Source organism: Paramormyrops kingsleyae, chromosome 8 (assembly GCF_048594095.1).
Source record: "Paramormyrops kingsleyae isolate MSU_618 chromosome 8, PKINGS_0.4, whole genome shotgun sequence".
NCBI lineage: Eukaryota > Metazoa > Chordata > Actinopteri > Osteoglossiformes > Mormyridae > Paramormyrops > Paramormyrops kingsleyae.
This window is the reverse complement of record NC_132804.1, coordinates 14,420,368-14,440,628: the sequence shown is the minus strand read 5'-3', so window position 1 is coordinate 14,440,628 and position 20,261 is coordinate 14,420,368. Positions and strand designations below refer to the sequence as shown.

General features: G+C 42.9%; 2 protein-coding genes across 8 annotated transcripts; one reads left to right on the top strand and one right to left on the bottom strand.

Moving 5' to 3' along the window:
- The first annotated feature begins 220 nt into the window (after positions 1 to 220).
- Positions 221 to 8,381, top strand: LOC111839887 (syntaphilin-like). Of its 6 annotated transcripts, none has more exons than XM_023804205.2 (5): positions 221 to 376; positions 3,125 to 3,223; positions 3,539 to 3,661; positions 4,327 to 4,479; positions 6,139 to 8,381. In XM_023804205.2, the coding sequence occupies exons 2-5, from the start codon at positions 3,150 to 3,152 to the stop codon at positions 7,142 to 7,144; spliced, it is 1,356 nt and encodes a 451-aa protein (XP_023659973.2). In that variant the 5' UTR covers positions 221 to 376; positions 3,125 to 3,149; the 3' UTR covers positions 7,145 to 8,381. The 6 variants fall into 6 exon arrangements, with proteins under 6 accessions (XP_023659973.2, XP_023659970.2, XP_023659972.2 ...); XM_023804202.2 differs by having other exon boundaries at positions 225 to 432; XM_023804204.2 differs by having other exon boundaries at positions 230 to 376; positions 3,110 to 3,223.
- Positions 8,382 to 14,736: 6,355 nt separating this feature from the next.
- LOC111839873 (peptidyl-prolyl cis-trans isomerase FKBP1A-like) lies at positions 14,737 to 18,620 on the bottom strand. 2 transcript variants are annotated; one of them, XR_002837205.2, is made up of 5 exons: positions 18,466 to 18,620; positions 18,326 to 18,373; positions 16,471 to 16,583; positions 15,764 to 15,948; positions 14,737 to 15,663 (listed from the first exon to the last, which is right to left on the bottom strand). XR_002837205.2 is itself a non-coding variant. In XM_023804168.2 (5 exons), exons 1-4 carry the CDS (start codon positions 18,500 to 18,502, stop codon positions 15,820 to 15,822), a joined length of 327 nt encoding a protein of 108 aa, XP_023659936.1. In that variant the 5' UTR covers positions 18,503 to 18,619; the 3' UTR covers positions 14,737 to 15,663; positions 15,776 to 15,819. The 2 variants fall into 2 exon arrangements, 1 of the variants encoding a protein (XP_023659936.1); XM_023804168.2 differs by having other exon boundaries at positions 15,776 to 15,948; positions 18,466 to 18,619.
- Between the last annotated feature and the right edge of the window lie 1,641 nt (positions 18,621 to 20,261).

Below are 20,261 nucleotides of genomic sequence, written 5' to 3'. Positions count from 1 at the left end.
GGAAAATTTGGTGTGATGATGTAGCTAGAATTATAGTTTATAATCTATAACGTTAAATATAATAAACCTGCTGTTACATGACTTACAGTCAGAATTACAGATTACAAATTAGTTGCAAAATTAACATCATTGATGTGCTGTGTATTTGACGCATAGCATCTTTACAATTCCTTAGACAAAACGGAATAGATGTCACTGTCTCTTTAAGAAACGTAATGTTAGGGACGCATCTGTTTAGTGACACTGTGCAGTCACATGTAGGTTTCGAGCTGCATTTCTGTGTCTGAAGCCACCTGTGACGGCGCTTACACAGCTGTCTTCATTGGGCAGAGTCTGCCATATGAGTGGTGTATTCGTTGAACCGTGGAGAAAACAGGTAAAGGTTACTAGGATTTTGTCGGCGCTTTGTGGGTGGCTCATTGGGAAATCGGTGTATGTATACATAAATATCTTCACCTAGCAACTACATACAACACGCGAAGAACTGGGTGGGTAATACAACTCACTGGTACATGCTGTAGCATCGTGGGGTATAGTGCAATGTATTGACAGATTAAATAAATTAGGGTGCCGAGAATGGGCTGCATACAACCGTTTATGGGGAGTGTCTTTTAGTTTGGTACGCTGGAACATATTAGGGAAAATTCCCATCAGGTTTTATTGTTTTGTTGCTGTTTTTGCATATATGTATGCTATATGGTATCTTCTTTGTTTTGAAGCGAAAACCGCAAAAAGCACCAGCACACATATAGGTTTTAACGCCCGATGTTTCGTGCTGTTCTTGAGAAGTACCTTCCTATACTCCATCATATTTGTCTGATCTGAAGATACGTTATTTTCACGCGTCTGGGAAACCGGAACTGATTGAATTATTTGTGGTATTGGTTGCTGGTCCAGGATTAGGGTTGAGTACCCCCGCGTTAAATGAATCGAATAAGCCGAATTGGATCTTAACGAATCTGGCTGGCGAATTGCGTTGGTTTTTTTCCGTTATGGCCTGTGCTTTCTTGTGTTCCACTTGCATTATAAACTGGCGTTGAGCCTATTTTCAGGCTTAATCTCCTTCTCACATCACAGCAACGCAAATACATCCCATATGATGTAAGTATACCTATTCCAGGTGCTTCAACAGTATTTTGCGGAGATATAGCGATTTCTCCTTTGTCCTCATTTTCAGCCTGTTGTTCCCTGCCACAGTTGTGTCTCCACTAAAGCTTGTTGAAGAATCAGACAAGCATTAGATTGCACACTGCTGTTGCTATGAATTATAAAGAAGGCAGTATTTTCTTGGTGTAGTGACTGAAGAAGGAAGGCTTCACTGTAGGTGAGGTTACTGATTACTTTGGTCAGTCCCATTATTCCACTCACCCCATGTGTATCTAAGCCTGTCGTCTCCTGTCACTGGTTGCTCATGTCAGGATAACAAGACTACTATAAGCTGCTTGGATATTTTTACACTTTTCCTTTTACAGTAGTTGGCCATTTTTCACTCCTTAGTCACATGTTTAGGAAGACTTTATGATATTACCTGGGCTGTGTGGCTGTCAACAGCCTTTGTTCAGAAGACCTGGGTCAGTAACAAAACCTTCAATCCAATTCACTCCTCATTTCACTTCAGTGGGTTTCTCCTATGTCTGGAAATCACCAAAGCGGCTCATTTCTGCCAAGGAGGATGTGGATTTGTGGATGTGGAATCAAAAAACCATTTGCTGCCCTTAGATACAGCATAGGGGCAATCAATACAGATTAACAGATGAATGGGAAGCTAAGTACAAAAAAGGATTGAATACCTTTTCCATTCTCATCCATTACTGTGGAGACCTACTCCAAAGTGCTATGTCACATGATGTCAGTCATTTTAAATCTGGATCAGTAGCTTAAATGAGGCATGATTGAAAGCAGATTGATTGGATCTTAGCAGAAGTCCCATGGGCTAATTTGACTTCCAGCACTCCTCCCCCACCCTTTGCCCTTTAAGGCTTTGATGGAGGGAGCAGGAAGACTACCTGGCATGATCCATCCCACTGGGCATAGCTTGGCTATCAAATAGAGAGGCAGCTGCTCTACCCTCCAGGTTTCCCAGCGTGGCAACATGAAAATTAGCGAAACTCCAGGGTCATGTCTAGGAGAAAAGAGGAAGGCTGCAGATCTTTCCTTGGATTTTGAGAAAACACACTGATGCATCTCTCAAATGCACTTGGAGAGACCTAGCTTTGGCCCGTGAGCTTCTCTTCTTTCGTTGGCATTTGGTTGAGGGAAGCTCTTGCTACTCACACATTGCCATAATGGGGTTATTAAATGGTGTATGAATCAGCTTATTAACACTCAATTAAACATCCCTAACAACATTGGAACAAGTACGTGGTAGTAGGATAGGCTGGATAATTCCACTCCTTTTCTGATTAGTGTTCTGTGTGATGACAGAATTGTCTTTAATTTATTCCATAGCTTTCCAGCAGCCTTCTGAAAATCTTTGGCGCTGTGTCAGACAGTGGTCTGTTTTCGTATGGCATTCATCTTGATTTTTTTAGATATTTCTCACCTATGATTCACTGAACTCTAGGGGGAAAGCTCCAGGAACAAATCCAATAGTTCCTTCACGATTCCCACTTTTATATAACATCCCTTGTGTACCCATTTTAATAAATATTCAGTTTACTTTAGTTTATGTAGCCCCCTTCAAGATGGTACGTTGGTGCAATGCCTTGCACTGTTGCCGCACAGCTCTGGAGAGCAGGGTCCCCACCCCGAGTTTGCATGTTCTCCCTGTGTTGTCTTGGGGTTTCCTCTGGGTTCCCCGGTTTCCCCCCACAGTCCTAAATCATGCTAAGGTGAATAGGAGTTACCAAATCGCCCACAGGTATGAATGGAGTGTGTGCCCTGCGATGGGCTGGCACCCCATTACGGGATATTTTCTGCCTTGCACCTGTAGCTTCCAGGATAGACTCTGGACTCTTGAAAACCTCCAAAGGACAAGCGAGTATGGCCAATGGATGGATAATGCCTTTCACAACACTGTTGCCCCAAGACACTTGACAAGAGTGTGTGGCAATACATTTGTACAAAACATTATGTCCTTAGGTTCTGATTCCTCTTCTTGTCTTATAAGTTTTGACTGTTTCAGGTTGGTAGAGTTGGCCTTCTCTCCCATGGAAGGCTATATGATTTCAATGCGCCCAAATCGTGGGTCGCTGTCTCCTCAGCCACCGGAGCACCACTACCGGTTAGCGTCTCTCTGTTTCAGCCGCGTGCACCCTGCTCACACCTTCCATTGTCCTCACACCTCTTCACACCAACATCCACCATCCTCATCTTTAGTCTTCCATGTCTGTTCTTCTGAGTCATTGCCATCACCTACACCTTCCAGCTTGCCTATGTTCCTTAGGCACTGTGTAATACCCTACTTCAGACTTTTACTTTTGTAGATATGACTGTTTAATTTTGTTGGGGGGTGGGATAGAGGGGGAAGTTATCTTCAGTTTTGTGGGTGCCGCTTGTCTTGCCACGTGTCATGAGTCTGTTGATGTCTTTGCACTAGACGGTCAACTGGAACAGTCAACACAAGAGACACCTATGCAAACTCCACACTCAGCAGTAGCAGCAATTCCTGCAAGGGCAGTGATGCCAGCCCTACATCTGGCCCATACCCAAGCACACCCAGGTAAGGTATATGTAATTATGAGGCCATAACATAGCACTGAGCATTCTAAAAAGAGCCTTAGATACAGGTCACACACACATAGATAAAGGTAGCAAAAATCCCACACTCATGATGGAAATGTCACACTCTCTGATTCTTGTGAATTGCAGTAGCATGCAGATATTAGAGGAAGAAAAAAACTCTACTGGCTGGTATAAGAAGACGACTAGCTTAGCTTATACATATAGGTTATCAGTATAGAGGACATTGTCAGCATTCTCACCCAGTAGCTACACATCCCTGTTAAAATGCCAGGTTTTTATGATGCAAAAAAAAAAACAAGACCACGATAAATCTGACTAGTTTTCATCTTGTCTTTTCATCAATTTTGAAGGGACTTCCAGTAACGTCACTGTTGTACTCTGTGTTCTCGACTCTTCTTGCTGACTGTCTTCACTGTGTTCCATGGTATATCTAATGCTGTAGAATTTTTTTGGAACCTTCCCCTGACTGATAACTTTAAACAGTGAGATCCCCTTATTAACGTTTTGAATGATTTATCAATGCTCTCATTTTTTACATTAGAAAAACCTGGCATTTTAACAGAGGTGTGTATACCTTTTATAGCCACTGAATTTACATAGCGAATGTTTTACCCTAACCCTCACTCCCTATCTAACTCCAAGGCGTCACGTGAAGTACAACTCATCCTGTAGTGACAACCACGGCATCCACCCACCCGCCCCAGAGCAGTACCTCACTCCCCTGCAGCAAAAGGAAGTCTGCATCCGACACCTGCGGGCGCGGCTCCGGGAGAACGTGGAAAAGCTCCAGGACAGGTGACACTTAACAGGACTTGTCCAGTTATGTGTGCTTTAAGCATTAAACTATGGCGGACAATGCAAACCATGTAACTTTCATATGTGTTTTTGTACATATTTATTTTTAATTGCACTGTGTCTATTCACCGCCAGGAACTGTCAACCAGACAGCTGAGCTATTGAGCGTGAAGTGCAGACACAAACATTGAAATATTAAAATTAAAGAAATCTGAAAAACCAAGGGGTGTTGCTTTTGTTGAAAGATATTACAGCCGGAAAACTGAATATAAAGCTCCCCGCGGTGTGAGTTATGGTTTAAACCCGAACTCACTCACGGGTATACCTCTCTGGGATATGCAGGTCTGTACCGAAATATTCCAGATTGCGGATTAGAGTTTAAACCTTAACTCCAAAACGGCAGTAAAGTTGGCTTTATATGCAGTTTTCTGACTGTAATATTTTCCTTTGTTTATAATATAGTCCAGTGTTTGTGCGTGCACTTCACGTTCAATAGCCCAACTGTGTTGCTTAAAGTCACTGCCAGTGAATGGACACAGTGTAATTATTAATAAATCTGTATTAAAACACAATATTAAAGTTACATGGTGTCCCCCATATTTTAATGCTTAAAGCTCATCTATCCATGCTTTCACGTTGCAGCAAATAGCAAGTGGGCAAGTGCAGTGGGATCACAAAAGTATTTCAAAAAATATTTCCCCACCCTGACCTTTAAGGGGTTCCATAGATGGCAGACAACACAATTACAATAAATGGTCGAATGCACTTACAGGTTGCAGTGACACTTTAAAATTCGAATGGGCTAATTTATAGTTTGTACATGAATCTTTCACATCATGCTCGAAAAAATGTTCCAATATCGGCTGAAAACTGCCAGCCCTATAAGCCGCAGTCTCAAGATCACCCTGTAAGCTGATAGACATTGTTCCCAGTTAAGTAGTTAATTTAGACTGAATGCTATTTCTTTTGATACTTTTAAATACATTTCAAAATTACAGTATGTGCCCCTGGATGATTGCATCTCATCCAGGCGTGTTCCCCTAACTCTTGCTTCCTGGGATCAGCTCCAAGCTCACTGTGATAAGCGGTCTTGAAGAAAGGATGGATGGATTAATTTATTTACCATTTTCATAGTATTCAGCTAAGGCAGAGCCTCCCACTCATCCAGAGCATAATTATGTTTCCATGGTTATATTGCCATGGTTACAGTCCTGTTTAACAATAATTCAGATTTCATAACTTTCAATTCATAATATTAATTATGGCAACTGGCTTAAAGAAAACGAAAATGCACTAAAGCAATTTTGTAGGAAAAGTGGAATTCTTTGTAACATGCCAAACCTGAAAACCCTGAATTATTTAAACAGAGATTTGGCTGTAAATTATGCATGCCATCATCTGCTGCTCACAGCTTAGTCTAACCAAGGCTACTGCAGCACCGTGAATTACCATTAAATTAACGAGTGATGATGATTAGCTAACCACATGAGTAAACAAATTACTGATAATGACTCTGTATATTGGATTCATCTGAATCTTGCCCAACAGCTGGATGTTCTATTCGGAAATTTCCTGGTGTTTCCCGGCATCTGGAATCATAACCTTTCAGTCTCGTCTGGCCCCTAAACCACTGCGCCCCCTATTGTCTCTCCCTAATAGAGATGCCGAAGTGGAGGAGCTCCGGGTACAGTTGTGGCGGATGCAGGAGGACTGGGTGGAGGAGGAGTGCCACCGCGTGGAGGTGCAGCTGGCGCTGAAGGAGGCGCGCAGGGAGATCCAACAGCTGCAGCGGGTTGTGGAGGCGGTGCGCTCCCAGCTGGGCGTGCCGGCGGGTGCAGACGAGGGTGTGGCCATGGGGGAGGGCACGGGAACAGCCGTGCATCGCGGCTTCCGAGACATCAGCGCCCAGAACCGCAAGCTGGAGTCACTGCTGCTCGGCATGGAGCTGAGCCAAGAGGCACGTTCCCACGCCAGCTCACCGGCCCGCTCACTCACCCGCAGCTCCACCTACACCAAGCTGAGCTGCGAGGCACTGCCAGACCGAGATGGCCTGTCGGGCGAGGAGACCCTGGATAGCGGCTTCGTGGGCGAGGGCAGCCGGGCGGACTTGGAAACCCTCCTGGCTGAGGCAGACCCCGAATCGCCTCTGCAGCCGCTGCCTCCGATCCCGCTGTGTGAGCAGGCCGTGCAGACGGATACCATGCTGCAGACCCCCAGCCCCGTCAGCGAGGGTGACCACATGGCTGACATCGCCGGCTCGCCGGCACCCGCCGCCATCTCCTGCACCATGCAGCTTCCATCCCCTGAGAGCGCCATCAAGCTGCAGCTGGAAACACAGCAGCGCGAAAGTGAGCCACGTCCGCAGGAGGTCACGACTGTGAAGGTAGTGGAGGATGAAGAGGAGGAGGATGAGGAGGAAGCCATGGGGGCGGCAAGACGTCCCCCGAATAGCTACTGGGGCCGGCACTTCTTGGTGGACCTGTTGGCGGTGGGCATTCCCATAGTGCCAGCTGTGGCTTGGCTGTGCCGCGGCCCCCGCAGAGTGGGACATCCCGTCTGCAACATTGGCTCGCTGCTGCGGGGCTGCTGCGCCCTGGCCATGCACTCACTGCGCCGGGTGGGGGGGGCTGGGGGCGGAGCTCGGGGCAGGGTAACACAGATTTAAAGGGAAAGCAGCCCCCGTACAGTTTTCTGTGCAAATTTGTGCCTCATAAGAGTAAGACATTAAATGAAAGAATCTGTTTGGTATATGTTTGGTATAACCTATATGTGAGGTATATTTTTAGGGTTTATTTGAGTTTATCTGAAGCTGCCCCATGAACTCTTGACCCATTAAACATTAAATGTTTTCTCATCTCACCATGACTGGTAGTTTTTAACCATCCCTCATTTCCAGTTGAACAGTAATTATGTAATTAGCACACTGGTAACCCATGTCCCTAGACTCTGAATAGTCTATCCTGTAGACAAAAGGCACAGTGCAGTCTGCAGCTGCATTTGCATAATTGGGTGGGATGATAACGGACTCATTGCATCTCTGTCGCCCAGCAGCGCATCACTGCATGGTTCAACAACACCTTTTAGCACAAGCGCCACGGCGTGTCACGAATTGCCATTTGTGGTGTTTAAGGGCATTGTCTAATAAAAGAAAGTGTTGCTTTTCAGTGCCTATTAATGACAGATATTTTGTGAGTAAAAGAAACACACCTAATGAGGCGGATGACAATAGTAGTAAGCCAGTTATTATTTCTGTCTGTTTATTTTTGCTTTTGTCTAGCACTTTGGTTCGATAGCGCAGGACTAATGTGTTTCTGTGGCTGGTCGCGGACTTTTGTTATTGGCCCTGATGTATAAATATCCTGAATAATATTGGCCAAAACATTTTTTTTCCATCTGTATATAAAACCAAACTGCAACAGAGTTGAAAAGACCAAATATTGTATAATACGCAGGAATGTAAAAATGTTAATGTTATTCTTTGATTGCACTATATCATAGTTCTGCTTAAGGTGAAGTTGTAACATCGCAAAACCTCCAAAGAGCAACTATTTTTATCCCCTGTGTTCCGTGAAAACTAGCTATATAAAATATTGAATGTAATGCAAATACGGAAATACAATGACGCGTAATAAATGGGTGTAAATACCAGCAAGCTGAAATCCTGCACATCCCACCCTCCTGTGAGTGACGGCGTTCGTTTGAATACGTGCCGAGGTTAGGCCTCCTCTGCTGCTTCACGCAGATACTCCATGCTGACGTGTGTTGTGTTGGCACAGGTTGTCGTGTTTGTACTGTGCGCTTTGTCATCCAAAAACTGTTTCTGCATGGCAAAAAGATGGCAGCAAGGATGTAAATATCTGAATGAATGAATAAATAAAGCATTTCAAATGCTGTTTCTCTTCCTTGTGTGTCTGATTATTATACTTTTCTATTTCACAGAAACTTTCATCCAAAGCAGTGTAATATGGTTTGCACTGCTTACCTTGGTAAAATCTAAGTTTGGGCTGAAATTTTCATTCATCTTCCCATGAATATGACCTGTATCCTGCATAGCTATGCCTTTGTGTATGCTGTCATGTCATCCTCACAATAGCTAACTGTTAAATCCTTGTCAAGGCATGTAAGTGAGGTAAAGACAAACTGTCTGTTTTGGAAAACATCACATTGGTACACGAAGGACAATAAGACTGCTTACAGACTGTGGCACATATCAAAATGCATTATACAGACCATGTTGTTAAAGAGAGGAGAGGCGTTGAACATTAAAACCTATGGGTAGCAACGTAGAAGGCCACTACGGGTAGGTTTATTGTCCAAAGATAGATCTGTGAAATCTAATATACAAATACTCTACTAATAATGTCCTTCTCCTAATGATGCATCTATCATTCAGAGATACAAGGGCCAGCTGGCCTTAACCCACTTTGCATCACGACCCTCAAAATATCTGTGCATATATACATATATTAGGCATCAACCCAAAATTGCTGACTGTAATACGCATAATTGTTTAAAAATAATTTTAGTGACATCCTACTGTGAATATTAAGTCACGATTTTTAATATTTTTCCCACATATGACTGAGAAGATAAAATCCTTCTACTTCGATACGTTAAATGATAGATACGTGTTTTTGTGATTTTAATCATTTTGTGAGGTGTGGAGGCAGGGGCACTGCTAGAAATATTGGGCCTCCAGGTCATGGGGGGGGGGGCCTGGAGCTGGTGCCTCAGTGTCTGGTGCCACACTGTCTCACACCTCCAGCACTGGGAGGTCCCACCCCTGCTCTGTGTGTGAAATTTGCATGTTCTTCCTGTGCTGCAGCAGTTTCTTCCTGCAGACCAAAGACATGCAGTTAGGCTAGCGGGGGTCTCTAACATGTGACTTTTTTCCCTTCCCCTTTTATCTCTTCTCAATTCCTGGTCCCTCACCTTCCTATTTGATGTTTGAGGGTATGGTAATGGTAGGGGTGGGTGGGGGGAGCGACAGATTTAAGGATTTGGAGAACTGAATAGATTTGGGCATGGTTAGCAGTTAGCATCTGGAGCTAATGCTGTTACATTGTACTTCTTCGTCTACTATATGAATGTGCCAGTGTAAAACCCCAATGAAGAGATTTTTTTTAAAAAAGAATAGATATGGCACAGTGCAGCTGCCCTCAAAAATATAACCGGCCCCTAATGGCCATCCAAATCAAAATTTTCTGATGATGCCATGAAAACCTTGCTTTTCAATAAAGGGCAAAAAAGGAGAATGATAATTCACACAAAAAATGCTAATGGATCATACATACTGATGCATATGATAAAGCAAGGAAAACAGGGTTGATCAAATTTGAAAGAGCAACCATAACAAAAAAAGATTCTGGGATAATAATTCAGGTATAATCATTATTAATTCATCAGGACCTTTCAAGACTGACACACCTCAGGATTGGTTGTTGCGGCTGTTTATAGATACTATTAAACCACAAGGTGGCAGACAAGACACAAGAACTGTAAAAAAATTACCAGGTCATATATTTATATGTATAAATTGAATGATATAAGTTATGATTTGCTCTGAAATGTTAAACAATATGGTATAATTTAAATGATGTAAGAAACGGGCATACTGCTTTAAAAAATAACGTAAATATACAAGAATAACTGGAATTTTTAATAATAAGAACTATTTAATTGTGGGATATATGTTGATGACCATGTAGGAACTTTGTGTACGAGAAAAGGTTTGCTGGCATTGTATAACACAGAAATGGCTTTTACATTCATAATTAGTAGTTTAAAAAAAAAGTAACCCAAGACATAACCACAATAGTAAAGCTACCCAGCATCCCAATGAAAAGCCTTACAGTGAACAAAAGTCTAAACATAAAGGTAACCTAACCCTAACTAGGAACCCAAACCCCAACCTTAGCCCTAACCCTTAAGGCAAGCCGAACCATGACCCTAGGTCTCCCCCTAACAGCAACCCTGAATCTTTTCAGACTTTGGATTTGGATTTCAGATCTGTGCAATTTAAATTTAAAAGAATGTTATTTTTACCAGAAAGAATTAAGAATTAAGAAAGAATTAAGTTTTGATGAGCAAAGGCTGGTTCATACTTCTCCACACAGGCGCGACACTCGCGTATCCACTCTGCGGAAACGTTCATACTTCTACGGTCAAGCCGCGTACTTTGCACATGCGCACAACGTTTTTAATTTATATTTTTCTTAATGATAATAATAGAAATTATTCTTCTGATATTCCCTGCACACATACCACAGCAGTGAGGTTTGTGTCCGTTTCTCTGTGTTTTACAAATTAAGAGAGCCAGGTCACAACGTTGCCAACATTGGTCAGCTAGCTGGGGTGAGATTTTCAATGCGGGACAAGTCTACACACAGATACACATGCATTTACATGTACGTAACAGTTTTATTCCCTTGTAAATAGCCTGTAGGGTTTGCAAATTACCCCAACGCTCGTTAAAACATGATGGTATTTAAAGTGGACGCTAGCGAATCGATCTTGCGCAGCGCGGACACAAATTTGGAGTACAGCAAGCGTTCGTCCGCTGAGCGCATAATGACGTCAAACGCGTCAAAAACGTTCGAGCGGACACGTCCGGTAGCCTTAAGCCTTATATTAATAAAAGACTATTTGACTTGTCACAATCTTGTTTTATGTTATCTTAATCTATCCCTAGTTCTGGCCATAACACCAACCCAAACCCTGATTCTACCCTTTATAGCAATCGTAGCCATAACCCTAGTTCTAACCCTAATTCCGTGTTCCATGTGGGAGTATTTAAGGTAGGGAAGCCAGCTTAGTTTAGTTACATATCTGCGGCTCAGATGGCCAGCATTGCCAGTAACCTGGAACCAAAATGGTCTAGCACCTCCCAAAATAACTAATGGTCCAAGGTCTTGGGGGTGGAAACTCGTAGACCTGCAGGAAACTAGCTAGTGGTAGGCAGGGGTGGGCAATAATACATTACGCTTACTCCACTACACTTACTTGAGTAACTTTTCTGGGGGAAAAAAGTTCTTCAACTAGTTGTTTGTAAAGTGAATTCTTTACACTCTAACTCAAGTGAACCTGTAAAAATAAATGCGTCGTTTAACCCCATTACATTTGGCTACAGTCATCTCGCTACTTTCTCCCGCATCTCTCACATTTTGATGTTACTAACTTTGAATTTAGATTTTATTTGGGCACTGGCCGACCGCTATCTATCCCCTGAGTGCCGTGGTTTTCCTATGTATGACACCGCTTCTCATCAGGGAAGTGATAACAAAGTAAGACGAAAACTATCAATTCAAAAATATTTTCGTAAACTAAATAATATAATCTTGAGTAAATGAAAAACTGAAAATAAACAAAACTAACAGTAGAGATTGAAAAACTACCTAATAAATGTAAATAATTAATTTTAAGTTTCGTATTCAACAAAATTGGGGGGAAAAAACAGCACAGCTTTGCATGTCATCAGCCAATCAGATTGCAGTTTGCAGATTTTACAACCTGCCCAAACTCTTGTTCCACAAGTCGCAATAGAATATTAAATAAGTTGGCATTAGGGATGAGCAATACCACTGAGCTTCGTCTCGTTCCAGTATTCACTGCCTCATGCTGCCCAAAAATCGGGGTGATCTGATGATAACTGATAATATGCAGGCAGACTGATCTTTCTGTTTTCCTAGTGTTTGGGCCCCTTCGCCTCTCTCCCCCATTATGGTCAGCCCTGTCCAATAGTATGTCCTGTTCCCTATAATAATATAAACATTTAACTTACCAGGTAATATTTAAAATTTGAATGTTAGAATTGATTCTCAAAATGAAAACATTTAGATAAAAAGAATCACTAGCTCAGTATCCCTAGTCAGTATTGCTGTTAAGAAATGCCAGATTCCTGTGTGAGCTCATTTCGAATTTGCAGCTGACAAAAGCAATTTTATGTATGGGAAGCATTCATAAACATAGTTCATTTAAAATGTCTTTCTTTTTGTTTGTTTGCATTCTGTCGTAACAATTTGAATTCATCCGAGTTCATTTGAAGTGCGTACACATTATAAAGCATGCTTTGGAATTTGGTTGCATACACGTCTCAGTGAAGAAGATAAAAACAGAAAATGGAAATGTGCCAATGAAATAACTAAACTGAAATGTGACAAAGGTGTTGTAGTAACTAATTAAAACTGAAGTGAAATGTGAGATAAATTTGAAAGTAGTACAAAAATAAAAGAATCTCAACACAAATACTATAATAACCCTGCTTCCCTTTGCACATTGTATTTATCAAAGACGTGTAAGGTTTTTTATTCACGTTTCATTGACTGGTAGGGCGTATTTTAATTTTAGATGCTGTTCTTTGATTGGCCGTGCCGTTGATTGGGCAGCCCTGTAATTGTACTGTTTGCTAATTACAAATTCAGATTTTGTATTTGAGTAGCCTTTTTTCTAGATACTCTTAGTCTTACTCCAGTAGTGACACTGTTGAGTTATTTTACTCCTACTAGAGTTGCTGCTATATTTAAGCAACAGTACTTTACTTGAATACAGATGTTGGCTACTCTACCCACCTCTGGTGGTACGTGCCCTACAATGGCATACACCTCCTCCTGGTGTGGGGTGGGTATTGTTTCAAAATAAGCAGAGATTTTAAAATTGTAGTAGTTTAATTTGGCCAGGAAGCTAATTAAGCTTGCCAAAAACAATATGGCAACACACTATCTAACCCTAACTTGAACCCTAACGGTAAAAACAAAACAAAAAACATGTCTAACCTAATAGTACCCTTAACCTCAACCCAAGATCTAACTCCAATAGGATCCCTAACCTTAATAGGAACCATAACCCAAACCATAGCTCTTACCCTAATAGCAATGCTAATCCTGAAAGCCACCCCAACACTAGCTGTAGCCCAAAATGCAGCCCTAACCCTGGCTGCAACCCTAACAGAAATCCTCTCTCTAACCCATAAAATTTACACCAAAAGCAAATAAATCTCAATACACATTGTGTATTATACATGTATCAATTGATTTTTATAAGGCGTTTTCTTGCCAAGATATAATTAACACACATAGCGAGTCAACAACTTGCATTGTCTTTCATGTTTCCTGTGGGGAAATAACAGCTAACAGCTGCCAAGCTGGCCAACCTCCTGGTTATGGACACCAGGGTCTTTCAGCAAGGAAATATCTTGTACTGCAAAAGGAAAAACTATGAACCTATATAAGGAGGCATGATACAGGTTATGGCTCAAAGCAAAACCTAGATCCTTGTCGAAAATGTAACAATCCCAGGAACAAAAATAGAAGAACTGAGAGACTGGAAGCAGAAATATGAGCTATAAAGTGTGGCAAAGAATATGACAGGAGCAGGAGATGAAGAAAAAAGGAAGTTCACATTCCTGAGGAAAGAACAATGTGACTTGTGGATTGGAAAACTTATGTTACGTTGGGAATCCCACAGAGAAGAAAAGCCCTAAATTATTCCGACCTCACACATACTTTCCTGTTTAAACAAAACCCTCAACAGATACCAAAACAATGGAAATCGTTTTTTTTTTCCTGCTTCCTGGCTCTGATTATGTAATGAGGGGCCATGGAGAAGCACGAAACACAGAAACCTGAAATGACACCCTGAGGAGAGATGCAAGACTGTCAAAATGGCTGAAACACAAATGCCTGGTGAAGATTTTACCACCCATGAGGGCACAAATCTATTAGGTTTGAAATGGTAGCTGCACCAGACCCAAAGCTGTATGGTACACTTCAATTTGACCATATTAAGCCCCGTATTCGATTCCACATGGAAGTGACTAAAGCGCCGCAATCCCTGATGTAACGATGAATGTTTCCCCAATACGCTGCCACAGAGCGCAGTGCAGTGCCAAAAACAAAAAAAAAAGGGGTGCCGGAAGTGCTTTATTGTAGGAACCTGTATTTTCCAGCTTTTTAATTCAACACACTCACCCACACAGCTGCAGCAAAAAGGCCACATGCTGCATTTTTATTCATCTATAAAGATGCCAAAACCCTCCACAGACAGGCAGAGAACTACAGATCTTGAGCATCGATTACATTTCAGATAAGTATTCTGCGGTTGAAGGGACAACCCCCGCCCTAGAAGGGCCTAACGGCACAGAACTCTCCTTAAGCAGTTTATTATTCTCTCTGCACCTAATTTTCAGGTTTCAGACTCAACCCAGACCATAATACTCCATGAGCACTGTAGTCCGACTAATTCAGCAACACAGAATGCATGTACAACTTAATTTGGTATTTATTTAAAGTTGGCATCAGAAAACAATTTCTCATGGCAACTGCAGGACTAGGATGGTGGAGATAAGGTTGCAGCTAAGATTCTATTTGGGTTGTATTCCTTCCTCCCATAAGCACCAGTCCAAAGACCAAACCCAACCCCATTTGTTTAAATGTATTTATGGTTATGTATATGCATCTCTACACAGGGACGACCCCGCCGTGGATCCCCCCCAATAAAATGGCTTTGCAGTTACAGTAATGCATTTCTCCAGTCAGGCACTAGGGATCCCAGCACCACATTCAGATGGTGCGACACTCGCGTGCAGTTGCCTGCAGAGGGCAGTCATGTTCGGTGAGGTGGCATTAAAAGTGGATCATTACATGAGAAGCAAATCTAAAAGGCTCAGAGTTGCCCTGTACAGGTAAGGCAGTTGGTAATGATTGTATTACTACATCTTGATCTCACTTTCTCTGCCAAGCCCTATATTAGCCTGACACCTTTCAAGCCAAACAGGTCAATTTTCTCAGAACTTGGACATGGTGAAACACTCAAGACCATATCTGTGCTTTTCTTTTTTAATTTTGTTTAAGATTGCTCCCCCCAACTGTGTCTTTGAATGCATTTAGGGCAAACAAGCAAATCTATACACATCTTGACATGCCACTGCTGTAAAATGTGTCAATGGTATGCTTGATCATGCACAAATTTTACACAAAAAAGCAAAACAAAAGCACAATTCAAGATTAAGAACTTTTGAGGTTTGTAAGGTTATGGCCCATAGATTTCTTATTTGTAGGAGAAAGAAACAATGCAGATTATTCTATATGGATAAGATGACCAAAACAGAAGGAAATAGATTGAAGACCTTTATAGAAACAAGTGCATAACACTCCTAGCTTTATCCCCATATTCAAGATAGGAGTCAACCTGCAACGGAAAAAAAAATACAATGAGCACAATCAAGACAGCAACTATAGAGCAACCAAATCATATTTAAAACCACGTCATCCAGCAAATTGAGACTGACATAAGGACTTGCCCAAAAGTGGAAAGAGACAGGATGGGTGTAGAAGGAACAGGGATTCACTCAAGGCTCAGTAGCTCCACATCAAAGATCAGGGTGGCATTGGGGGGAATGATCCCTGGGTGGCCTTTGCTGCCGTAGGCAAAGTCAGGAGTGCAGGTCAGCCTGGCCCTTTGGCCAACACTCATCTGCAGCTCAAAAGAAACGCAAAGAGTCAGGGAAGTGCGCTTCTGATACAGGTCAGCACTGATGCTACCATGTCCTAGTCCCCCCCTACCCCCAACTCACAATTTTATTGTACTGTATATGAAGGAGGAATCATTTACAGAGCTGGAAATATTAGTGAAGGCATGAAAGACAAAATTTACTCTGTGCAAAAGCAATGGCCCACCCAGACCTTACAGGTGTGCCTGCATGGTGACTCATATACAGCTTGCATTACATATCGCTTTAACTGAAAAGCGCCACTACACTTTGAAAGGCCCGAATTAAAATGCCTCTCAATGTGACCATCAACAGAAGACACATGCAGGAAAACTTCACTATGAATGCAACAAATGACACTATTCTTGAAAGACAGCTGGTATGCATTAGCGCTCTCTTGGAAATTTACATTTAATGTTGGCATTAAAAAAACAGTGTATTATCAGATGAGCTTTACTAAAACTAGACATTGTTGCATCTTGTCCTAAAGATGGTCCCCCCCTCACCTGCGCAACACCTTCCTCCCAGCCACGGATCACTTCCTGTTTGCCTATCTTAAACTTGAAGGGCTTGTCTCTGTCACGTGAAGAGTCAAACTTTCTTCCATCTGTCAGGGACCCTGTTGTGAGGGGAAGGGAGAGTTAAGCTGAAAGCCACATGATAAAAAGACTTTGACCCCCCCCCCCTCTCTGTTGGAGTGGAGGGGAGACTTTGTTGTCCAGCAGTATTACAAAAATAACTGACAGCACAATACCCCCCTCCTCCATAGAATTAAGTGTATATATAAGAAAGATTACCTATTAGATTATAAGCAAGAAAGGAGAGAGACTACCAGCACATTAATGCTGCCATGCCTTAGGGTCACACAACAGCACTCTCTGATGTTTCCATCAGAAGTCTCTACAAGAGGCTCAAATGGCAACAGCAGCTGCTTCCCACGAATCTGAGGGATGGGCAGACACAGCTGCGGGGAGGGGGCGGCACTAAGGAGGATGCTGACTTGAACCATTGAGCATTCAATGAATATCCAAAGGGCCTTTTAGTGGCTCAGTCCGTAAAAGCACCGTCAAAAGCTCAGACTGAGCCCTCTTGCTCAGGCTACGTCATTGGCTCATGTCGAGAAATACCACTTAAGTGAGCATAATCAGTATCACTCCATCATATGGGATGGATGGAGTTCGTTACCAGCACGGGCTGTGAACCTCATACAGACTCATTAGATTGTATCTGCAATCATACACTCTCGGTAACTCTAGTACCATGTGAAAAAATGTGTAAAAATGAAAGGGAAAAAACACACACGAGGAAACACACTGGTGTTTAAGAGGAGTTGGAAGCAATATCTGAAATTATTAATTCCGGGGAGGCGATAAAATTGACCACGGGAAAAAAATGGCGTGTTAATATAGCAAAAGTCTTTTCGCCTCGGAATTCAATACTCCCCAAAAGACCCCCGCCCCGTCGGTCAAAGCAGCCCCCGGCTCGACGAAGTAACAGATAACAGGAACGGATAACTACTATTAAGGCGCTGGCTTTAAAAGACAAAAATCGCATAACTGGCCGAGTTACGCGTTTGGAAAGACCATACATAATTTGCCCCGCCTGTAGAAACTGTCACAAACCAGGCTGCCGTTTTGGACCAGGCCATGTGCGACGCGTATCGTCGGAAACGTGCAATCGCCAGCTATCTGCTAACGATTTTATTCAAGAAATCATTTCGCTAACCCCCACAAACCCCGACCTGACACGGCTGGGCGCCTTCCCGAAGCATAGAAGATATTGCATAGAAGAAATTAGCCGAGGACAAGTAACCGGGCTTTACGGTAACGGCGTAGCGTCGAAATAATGGCAATTAGTGGCCAAAGAACATCTCGTACCTGCAAAACCAAGCCGTAACATGCAATCTCAGCTCCCCACCCAGTCGCTTCACACCCCAACCCCCACTTGCATCCTATCCCCAACAAAGGAACCGACAGTCCGTTCCGTCCGCCCTGCCAATATGAATACATGTCCGGGCCCGAGGTGAATCGATGATGCCCATCTTAATCAACATTTTAGGGCCAAATCAAACATATAAAATATAAGGGGACAGCTTATCGATCGTCCGCATCTACGTTAGCCGATTAGCCGCACTCCCTCGCTTCCGAAGACCGCCAAAGTCGACGACAAACCTGCTAAGCCGAAAGCAGCTAACCCGCAGACTAGCTATAACTGGACGGATCAGCACCAACAGCTTCTGATCGTTACGGTTTTTTGCATTCATTTCGTACACGGCGGATAAGCGGGGCCTAGCCCCCGATGAGGGAGGGGGGGGGAGCAGGTATCGCGTTCGTTGGTTAGGCGTGTAGCTGTCGGACTCACCCACATAATGCACCACGCAGGTCTGTCCTTTCTTGGGGAAAGTCCTCCCTGCAAAAAAGCACAGGAAAATAAAACGGCCAGAAAAACGTCAGTGACGCCGATCAACTCCCCAGACAGGTCAGACGGGCCAGTTAGCTTACCGTCACCCGGAGTTATTGTCTCGATCTCGACTCCCATTTCGCTTGGTAGCGGTGCAACTAGCTAGACAGCTCCACCACCCTTTCCGAGCAGCAGTCGGCTTCTACAGCGACTGGAAGCGCCGTGCGTAGGAAGAGCGGAAGCCGCGGTCACGTCACTTACGTAAGTGGCGCATTTCGAATTAACCCATTCGCTCGTGATTTCTGGTAGAAAACGGCCGATAAAAAACAATTTGACACATAATTCAAATGGTATGTTATAGTTAAGTTTTTTTTGGTGAACAGAAATACCCTTTGCGGTACATAATCAACTATATATATATAGTTGATTAACTGATTATCAAGCTGGAACAGAAGAAGATATAAAATATATTAAATGTTATGCTGTCGCAAAGCATATCATTAATACGGACGTAAAATCAATGTATAGGAGAAACTGACTAAGTAACCGTTCTCGGAATTGTTAAATATCAAATGGATAAATTTTTTTATAGTCTCTCCCTCCCCCATTTACAATAAGTGTGTTCTATTTTTATTTTGGCCGGTTATTAAATGGGTCACATATCTGTGTTAATTGGGCCTCGGGATATGGAATATTGAAACAAGATTCATATATAAAATGGATACTTTGTCATTTTGAACAGCTGGTAAACACTCAATAAGCTAGCTATGCCGCCCAGTTTTGCGAACACATGTATTCTATTGTGTTTTTGCAACGCAAGGTGCAAAACTACATTTTGTCATCTTTATAACACAATCCAGTATATTGCTGGTATGTCCGTTATTTTTATTATTATTATTGTCAATATGTGCTGTCGATATCATGTTGACCACTGGAGACCATACTGTATGAACCAGATCGAATCCCTCTGCCTGAGTGGCCTGATGCATTTTCATTGAGATGATTGAATCCAGTGCCATAGGAGAGAGTTTGATATTGGTGGGGGGGACACAACTTAATAATATAAAGGCAAAGGTTTATTTATAGGTTGGGGCGAAAGATGGCAAATTAAATTTGGAGGGCAGTAGCAGAGGAGGAAGGGAATAGTAGGGGGGCCACTGCAAAATTTACCAAGGGGGACACCCATGGTTGGCAAATCTTCATTGCAGGTCTTCCAAATGACAACCGGTGACACATTTCTTGACCCCTGTTTTGAGCAGGCCATTACAGAAGTCAGATGGACATCTTTAATTACAGCTGTACTAGGTTAAGTGTAACATGTTCATGAGCCTTTGAAACATTACTCTATTGTTGCATTGGATAACAGCATCAGCCAGAGAGAGTAACAGTTAAAGTAAGATTTGGATCTGGGACCTCTCTGCTGAAATCTTTGCTCATAAAAAGTATAAACTCTGTAAGTAACTTTAGAGGACTTTGGAGGAGGATAAAATGGGTCAGAGTTGGTCAGCCAGCCACTACATCAGCGCCTGACTGGGAGGCATCCAGGTTGACAGCTTCCAGCTGTCACACTCTCCAGAAATCAGATCAGACTCTCCAAGTGTCACCATAACACCAGCACTGAGGGATGGCAGCTGCAGTAGGACAGACACCCACAGGGGTGTGTGTCGGAAGGGCGCACACTCTTACGGCCTCCACACTTGGTGAAGCATGCCGAGAGGTGCGTTGGGTAGCAAAACACCAAGGGTAACAAAAGAAAAATTTACTCGGCTCAAGACAGCAGAATGCAGAGGAGGCCGAAGTGACAGGAAGACCAATGTGCCATCTTCTTCCTGACTCGCACCAACATGGCATGCCAGGGTGGGAAATCATTGCTGCTGTCAGTTGATCCAGGGCAAGG

What these genes read in the sequence shown, in the direction of transcription:
- LOC111839873 (XM_023804168.2), bottom strand. Translation starts at nt 18,502, where the DNA reads ATGGGAGTCGAGATCGAGACAATAACTCCGGGTGACG. An exon ending in GACAATAACTCCGGGTGACG is followed by an intron (nt 18,374 to 18,465) that starts GTAAGCTAACTG and finishes GCTTTTTTGCAG; the next exon opens with GGAGGACTTTCCCCAAGAAA. An exon ending in CTGCGTGGTGCATTATGTGG is followed by an intron (nt 16,584 to 18,325) that starts GTGAGTCCGACA and finishes CCCTCACAACAG; the next exon opens with GGTCCCTGACAGATGGAAGA.
- LOC111839887 (XM_072715279.1), top strand. Translation starts at nt 2,685, where the DNA reads ATGGTACGTTGGTGCAATGCCTTGCACTGTTGCCGCACAGCTCTGGAG. An exon ending in CCATACCCAAGCACACCCAG is followed by an intron (nt 3,662 to 4,326) that starts GTAAGGTATATG and finishes TCTAACTCCAAG; the next exon opens with GCGTCACGTGAAGTACAACT. An exon ending in GTGGAAAAGCTCCAGGACAG is followed by an intron (nt 4,480 to 6,138) that starts GTGACACTTAAC and finishes TCTCCCTAATAG; the next exon opens with AGATGCCGAAGTGGAGGAGC.